The sequence below is a fragment of the Anarhichas minor genome, unplaced genomic scaffold (genome assembly GCF_050575085.1).
Source record: "Anarhichas minor isolate MPS153535 unplaced genomic scaffold, ASM5057508v1 ptg000062l, whole genome shotgun sequence".
NCBI classification, from domain to species: Eukaryota; Metazoa; Chordata; class Actinopteri; order Perciformes; family Anarhichadidae; genus Anarhichas; species Anarhichas minor.
In genome coordinates, this window is record NW_027466508.1 from 7,614,691 (window position 1) to 7,622,595 (window position 7,905).

General features: G+C 45.2%; 1 protein-coding gene across 29 annotated transcripts in view; it reads left to right on the top strand.

Moving 5' to 3' along the window:
* baz2ba (bromodomain adjacent to zinc finger domain, 2Ba) overlaps window positions 1–7,887 on the top strand; it is a 63,515-nt gene extending 55,628 nt beyond the window's left edge. For 13 of the 29 annotated variants that reach the window (XM_076077838.1, XM_076077837.1, XM_076077839.1 and 10 more), the window contains 11 exons: window positions 287–431; window positions 796–1,601; window positions 1,750–2,002; window positions 2,269–2,424; window positions 2,711–2,871; window positions 2,950–3,299; window positions 3,890–4,025; window positions 4,122–4,268; window positions 4,973–5,274; window positions 6,110–6,253; window positions 6,419–7,887. In XM_076077838.1, the coding sequence (XP_075933953.1) occupies window positions 287–431; window positions 796–1,601; window positions 1,750–2,002; window positions 2,269–2,424; window positions 2,711–2,871; window positions 2,950–3,299; window positions 3,890–4,025; window positions 4,122–4,268; window positions 4,973–5,274; window positions 6,110–6,253; window positions 6,419–6,575 (2,757 nt within the window). In that variant the 3' untranslated portion in view covers window positions 6,576–7,887. The remainder of the gene's footprint in view (window positions 1–286; window positions 432–795; window positions 1,602–1,749; window positions 2,003–2,268; window positions 2,425–2,710; window positions 2,872–2,949; window positions 3,300–3,889; window positions 4,026–4,121; window positions 4,269–4,972; window positions 5,275–6,109; window positions 6,254–6,418) is intronic. The other 16 variants (XM_076077834.1, XM_076077847.1, XM_076077846.1 and 13 more) reach the window with 6 other exon arrangements.
* Window positions 7,888–7,905: the final 18 nt, after the last annotated feature.

The following is a 7,905-nucleotide window of genomic DNA, read 5'->3' on the forward strand; positions in this document are numbered from 1 at the left end:
GGGAAAATAATAAAAACGCTACAACCTCTAAATGCTTTAATATACAGTGTGTATTGAAACAAACTATGTGTTTTGTAAATATTATGAATATGTACGCTGACAGAAGGCTATTTCCTAATGAAGGCAATAATTAGCTTAATAAATGATCTCATTAGCAGAGTATGTAATGCTCAATATATCACAGTGATTACGAAAGGACACGAGGTAGCATGCATGTCTTTTGTTTTCCATGCATATATCAAAACAATGGACCGAAAATCACAGAGTATGTTTTGTACATTTGCAGCAACATCATCAGACCAGAAGAAAGCTGTTTGAAATATCCCATTCTCTGCGCTCCATGATGTATGGCCAGGACCGTTACCGCCGCCGGTACTGGGTACTTCCCCACTGTGGAGGGGTCTTCATTGAAGCCATGGAGAGTGGAGAAGGTAGTTACAGTACAACGCACGCCAAGTGTGATGAATTCCCATGTTAAGATGCTTCAATTTGCTCGTCTGATTGCATAGCACATTTTATGCACGCTCAGTCTGGAAAATAAAAATCATCAGATTTGATGTTGCAGGAAGAGGAGGGGAGAAATGTTGCGAAAACATCTGTTTAGCTGCATGTTCATCTGTTTTTGGAAATGTAAAATATGCTGAGGATGCTTTACTTTATCTAAATCCTCAATGACTAAAACTATAATAATCGAACACAACTCTACTTTTCTCCCAAAAGCAAGTGGAGAATTGTTGTGATTTCAACCACGGTAGTTGTGTTTTCAGCCACATTAACAGTGCGCTCTCCCTGCAGCTCCAGAGGAACTGGAGGAGGAGCGACAGAGGAGGAGGAGAGCGGCAGAGGAGGTCAAAGTCAAAGAGGAACCTCAGGAGATCGAGCTGCAGAAGGAGAAACCCACCAGCCTCGATGGGCAGAGCATTCAAACGCGAGGCTTGGAGCACGAGAAAGAGGAGGAAAAAGAGCATGAGGGGACAAAAAACGCCCTGTTCTACCAGCAGCCAGGCTGTGTATCCAAACTGTGCACATTCCGGGACGTCGGCAAAGAAACCGTGATGGCAGAGGACAAGGAGAGTCCCCATGTGAGACAAAACGGCACGAGCCCCTTGGGCACTCCTGTTGCCACAACCACGGGAACATCCTCCTCCCCCACTCGCAATACCTCTGAGCCAGCAGTAGCAACAACCCCCTCCATGGTGACCACTAATGACACGACAAGCATCCCTCCCCCAGCGTCGACCTCTTTATCTGTCCCCTGCCTGCCAGCCCCGCGTGAAAGCTCAGGGAACACTCCTCCAACCTCCTTCCCAGCTCCATCTCCGTACCTCTCATTCCAAGCCAGCGACCAGCTGCTCAGAGTCCTGACAGAGAGGAGTGGACACTGGTTCAGTCTGCTCCCTCGCAACCCCTGTGACCTCACTTCCATCACCACGCCTCCTCCCGGAGCACCCCGTGTGTCTCCCCAGGCATCCTCCACTCCAGCCAGGCCCAGATCCCCACCTCAGTCCCCTGCCCTGCCTCTCACCCATTCTGCTGCCTCAGCCTCTGCCAGCCCGCTCCACCCAGCTGGCCTCCTCAGCTACCCACTATCAGCCATGCAGGTGAGGCTGCTGGCCTGACACAAATAGAGATAGCTGTGTCCTGCGCAGTTGTTTCTGCCATGTACAAGATCACCTAACACGTGACCCTCAGTCTTGTTTCCCCCCCCCCGCTTCCCTCACCCTTATATTTTTCCTCTTTTCTCCCCAGGTGAAGTCAGCTGCTTCATTGCTAGGAGTGTCTTTCGGAAGCTGGCCCTGTGGCATGATAAGTCCCAGCCTGCCTCTGTGCAGCAGCCCCAATCCCATGCTGGGTCACTCTCTGGAGGGCAACACAGCAGCAAGTGTCTCCAGCAAGAGCGAATCCCCTTTACCTTGCATCGAGAAAACCTCATCCATGCCCTCTCCTGCCCTGGAGATGCCCAAATCCCTGGACCACGCCACACCTCGGCCTATTCCAGAGGGTGAGTGACCCAAAAGCATTGAGAGATATTAAAGTTGAGGCTGTAATCCCCCCCCCCCAACCCCTGTTTTCTTAATTGAGAAGACTTCACTTGCCTGAAATACTTTCACTTGCCTGAATAATCTCAGATAATTGGGTTAGGGAATGTTCTGCTCCGCTGTACGCAATTACATTTGGGTATACCATAGCTGAATGAAGCACCTTTTTACTGTGATGTATGTTCTTTGCCTTGTAGTTTTACGTGCCTGTTTGTGCTCATTGTCTCAGAGAATCTGACAGGGTGGTGGCGGGTGTCTGACATCGAGCAGCTGAGGGCTTTAGTCAGTGCCCTCCACAGCCGGGGCATGAGAGAGAAAGGCCTCCAGAGGCAAATGCAGAAATACACAGAGATCATCCCCCAGGTTTGCACCAAACACAGAGACGGTAAGTGCTTCAACACTGCCTTTAATCCCAGTACATAGCATACATGTATATATGTACCAGTGAGATTATTTTTTTACAGTTACAGATGTGTTGTGCTGATGTTCAAACATAGAGGCATGCCCTTGATGATCACTGAATACACTGCAAACACTGTATTATTTATGACCGAGCCACATGAATATCCGCGGATGTTTGGCGTCACACTGCTCATGTGTTTACCCGCAACGGCGAGCGTGTTTGTGTGCGCATTCACGGCTGACTGATGTCTCTCGTGTCGTCCATCTAGTGGCCATGATCGAGCTGCGCGAGCTGGAGGAGAGCCAGGTCAGTGTGGAGTCCGTGCGGGGCTGGTGCGTTGAGGAGCAGGCGATGGAGATGGACATTGCCGTGCTGCAGCAGGTGGAGGAGCTGGAGAGGAAGGTCACCGCAGCCAGCCTGCAGGTCAAGGTAAAACCCTAACTTAACCCAGCACATTTAGTAAGTGGTGTCAGAAACGTGTTTTAACATGTGGAGTGGTGTGATCAGAGGCCTGATCTCCTCTCCCAGGGATGGACATTTCCAGACCCTCAATCTGAGCGAGAGGACTTGGTGTATTACGAGCACAAGCCCCCCACCAAATCAACGCCAGGGTCTGCCAACGCGGGAGACAAGGACTCCAAGGAGCACCCGGAGGAACGTGGGGAGAAGGGCAGGGTGATGCGTCACATGGACAACCCGCTGGACATAGCAGTGACACGTCTGGCTGAATTGGAGCGCAACATCGAGAGAAGGTACCTGAGGAGCCCCTTAGGTACCACCATTCAGATCAGGCTGGATAATGTGGGTACGGTCACTGTCCCTGCTCCTGCCCCATCCACTAGTGCTGACAGGGAAGGGTAGGTCATTTCTCCAACCAAAGCTCCCCACTCTCCCACTAAGACACTTTTCCTCTCTCTGTGTGTGCTTTATGTTTCCCATACTACTCAAACAGTGAGGGTCTTTGCTGCTTTTCACAGCAGATTTCCGTGGTGGCTTGTTGCATTTCCGTTTGTTTCTTTGGTCTTGTGCAGTTTCTTGGGTGGGGTGGGGGTCTTCACTCAGTATTATTTCCTGGTACAGGTATTGTTTACTGGCTTGTTTCTTTTCTGCAGTCATCCGCATGGTGTTGTGCATCAGTAACCTTGGTTATGGGCAACTGTACAGTTTACACTCTCACGGGTTTTCACTCTTTCTGCATGAAGTTACCCTTAACATAACAAATTGGTGTGTACCTCTCCTTGGCGCCCTACACCCCCCCCCCCCCCCTCCCCAAATCCTCATGCCTGTCTCTGCACAGCTGGAGCTCTTTATGGTCTGCTGTCTTGTTGGCGGCTGGCTCAACTGATACAGTTTACTGCCTATTGTGTGTGTGTGTGTAAATACGCCCACATATTCACGTATACGTGCGCCTTTCTGTGCCTCATCATTTCTCATTATCTTCTCTTAGCAGCGAGGAGGAGGTGGCCCATGGTATGAAGGTGTGGAGGAAGGCTCTGACTGAAGTGCGTAGCGCTGCCCAGTTGGCCATGTGTATCCAGCAACTGCAGAAGTCTATCGCCTGGGAGAGGTCCATCATGAAAGTGGTGAGCAGCGTATTTCCACCCCGCTAATTAAAAACAAGCTCTATTCAGAGGGGGTACGCTTGGTTTTGAATGGATGCACTTGTTTTTTTTGTTCAGTACTGTCAGATGTGCAGGAAGGGAGATAACGAGGACCTCCTCCTGCTGTGTGACGGCTGTGACAAAGGCTGCCACACGTACTGTCACAAACCCAAGATCACCAGTATCCCGGAGGGAGACTGGTACTGCCCGGCCTGCATATCCAAGGTATCAAGGCCATTTATAACGCAATGTCATCTCGCTACAGTTGATCACTTGTAGAGGAAGTCCTAGCCAGGTTTTTGAGCATGTGTTCCTTTCACACCTTCCTCTGTAAATTTTGAATTTTAGGAAAATATCCACAACGCATACAGCATTTGCAAATGTTGGTATTTGACAGCAAAAACAGATATTTTTGTATTTAAACCTGTCGATGGATGATATTTTGCCTCAGTGCTCACTTAAAATCAAAACATATTTATGCTCAAAGTATTTGGGGGGTTTTATGCATTCATTTGAAAGTGGACAATAGAGAGGTGAGAGTAAATAGTGGGAGAGAGAGAGAAAACAACGTGCAACAAAGGTCCCCAGCCTTCAAAACAACTGCAGCGGTTATACATTTCCTGTTTTGTTACGTTTACCTTGAACTTTTATTGTCTGCAGAGTGGATTTGGCAATCATCCCATTGAGTGACAATAAGACTCTCCAATTCATAAAATTCAGAGAAATAACATTTTATTGAAAGCTTATCATGATGTTGTTTTATTTAGATGTGGTCATGGAAGAAACTAACATTGGTGGTCCAAGAGATGACAAACTGAACTAATAGTTTAGAAAAGGCCAAAATGAACATGATAAATCAGTCAGTGGACATTATAGTTTTAGTTTTCATTGCACCAGACTTCAAAGAATGCATTGTTTACTCTCTGCAGGCAAGTGGCCCATCGACCAAAAACAGAAAACCTCCAAGCAAACCAGCAGCATCAAGCGGAGGAGGTGCTAAAAAAGGTGGAGAGGGGAAGAAGAACGGGAAGCAGGCAGGCAACGGAGAAGTAGCGGAGGACGACCCAGCCGGCACCAGCGGCACGCCCAAGAAAGGAGCAAAAGACACCAGCAGGAAGAGGAAAACAGAGGAGAGCTCACCTGCTCTGCCAGCAGCCAATCAGGAGAGCCCTGTGTGTGTGAAGAGAGCCAAGACGGCTAAAGACAACAACAGGGACCTGGGATTATGCAGGTATGTGCCCCTGGCTTGTTCAAACTCGTCTTTCTATTGAATCCTTCACTTATCTATCTCCTTCTCCGAAACACTTTTACAGTTGCTGCCATCTACTGTAGGACAGTATCAAGAGGTTGTTTTCTCTTAATCAGTAAATAAGATTCCTCTGTGGTTTAACCCCTTTAAATGTAAGGTCCTCTTGTAACAAATCCAATTTAGCCTTTTCTACTGTCATATTAAAAGTTGTATTTTTTCAGCACAAAGTCATTTTTGTTTAGCGATGGTTGGTATTGGCTTATAAAAACACACATTACTAAAGACCTTACATCAAAAACAAACTTTAAACATCCCCTAATTATTTATTTTGTGTCAGCTTGGGGGCAACAGAAACAAGCTGCAAACACAAAACTGACATTGTCAAAAGAAGAAGGGGGTCCAAGAGGCCATTAATAACATTGATTATAACCGCTTTAAAGGACCAGTGTGTAGGATTCAGGGTGATTTGTTGGCACAAATGGAAAATATTAGTCATAACTATGTTCACATTAGTGCATAATGACCAGAAACGTCCGCCGTGTTACACCGCCATGTTTCTACAGTAGCCCATAACTGACAAACCAAACACTCTAGAGAGGGCCTTTCACGTCTTTACGTTACTATGCACGGTTATTCAGTTGGTTGCAATCTGCAACCTCACCACTAGATACCACTAAATCCTACACACTGCTCCTTTCAAGGAAGAAAACATTCTAAAGTTCACAGTGGAAGAAAGCTCCTCAGTGTGATACCCACAGCTTTTTCCCTGTGTCTAACCATATGCGTGTATATGTGTCTGTGTTTGTGTGTTCAACAGGGTGCTCCTTGCTGAGTTGGAGCGGCATCAGGATGCATGGCCTTTTCTCACACCCGTCAACCTGAAGTCGGTCCCCGGCTACAGGAAGGTCGTCAAGAAATCGATGGACTTCTCCACCATACGTGAGAAGCTTGTGAGCAGCCAGTGAGTTCCCACCGCCTCTGTTTGTTCTTTGTTCACCGAAAGCTTTCAGGACATTTGTACAGAATTTAAAGACGTCAGCCTGGTGTTTTGTCAGAAAACAAGTTTTAGTTACACCACAGTATGTGATCTCAACTCAAGACTTTCCTCTTTTTTTTTTTTTTTCAGGTATCAAAACCTTGAGACCTTCATCATTGATGTCAACTTGGTCTTTGATAACTGCGAAAAATTCAATGAAGACAATTCCGACATTGGTCGAGCTGGTCATAACATGAGGAAGTTCTTTGAGAAGCGCTGGACTGAGCTTCTGAAACAAACTAACTAAAAGGTCTGTTCAGATTCTCTCCATAAACCCATTCAACTTTTCATACCGGAGCACCAGGTTTTACGTGTTTTTATTTTTCTGATGGAGAATGTGGCTTTGCAGGATGGAAGAAGTCAAATCCGTAATAAGGAACCCATGGTGTGCATAAGATGAGATGTCACCTATGGGGAGAAAAAAAAAAAAAAAAAAAAGTCGTTACATGAGGTGCGCTGGATTTTATTACAACAGGGATAAAAGCCCCAAAGAGTCCCATAGAAATGGGGTGTCGTAGTGCAATACCATTCCCTGTCTCAGAACACTGCACTGAATTAATCCTCAACTGTCACTGGTGTGTCTGCGCTAGAAGACTTTCCACTACTTGTAAATAGTCTTTTGTTATTTAATCGTATTATAGTGAATGTATTTAATTTTGTAATAATTATTTATGAATCAAGGTCCACTTCATTTTCTATGAAAAGGAAGAATCAGCTGAACTGCTTTGAATTAAAAAAGGAATGTGTCTTTGTGTTATAATTTTTCTCCCAAATATTAAACAAAGCCAAGAAAAAAAAAAAACCTGTTTACACTGTTCAGTGCTTTGGGGCATCAGAGGACTGTATTCATTTGTTCAAACTGTAAAACTGCATTTATTTACAGGAACAGCAGACGGACAGTTAGACAATGGTGATTCATGTGTATATACTGTTTATTAATGTCAATATTATGTCTTGTTTGGAACGATGTGTAAAAATTGTTTAAGAATATTAAGATATTGTTTATGCCTTAGAATGATTGTAGCATTCTATTTTAGTGAACGTGATGAAAACATTATCATAAATATTGTTTGTACAGTATATACATATCCTCTGCAAACACTGTGGTATCCTTAATCTTGGTAGTGCCTACCCTTCCAACAGGGGCATGTAGGGGATGTTATTGTTTTTTAGTTTTCATTCTTATGACAACATCAGTTTAAAAAAAATATATGATTTCAATCCAACAAGGCCTCCAAAGTTGGACAGTGACACAGAAATCATTCCTCACCATAGCAGAAAAAAAAGGAACAACAAGCATTCAGTTATGCTTCCATGATGCATTTCCTCGTAATCTGCCACAATACAGAGGACCTAAGGCCATTTGTAACCACTGTGTTGAACCTTGCTGTGTGTTGTGGCCTGATGGAGGCAGCTAGATTTTTTTGTACCCAAGTCAAGAGTACTTGAAGTTACTTTATTTAAGATATTGTGGAATAAAAGTATCATTCTTTTGTAGGAGCTTTATTTTTCACTAGTGTGTGGCACGGACCTATTAAAAGGATGTTTTTCAACGTAAATGACTTCAACTTGTTTTA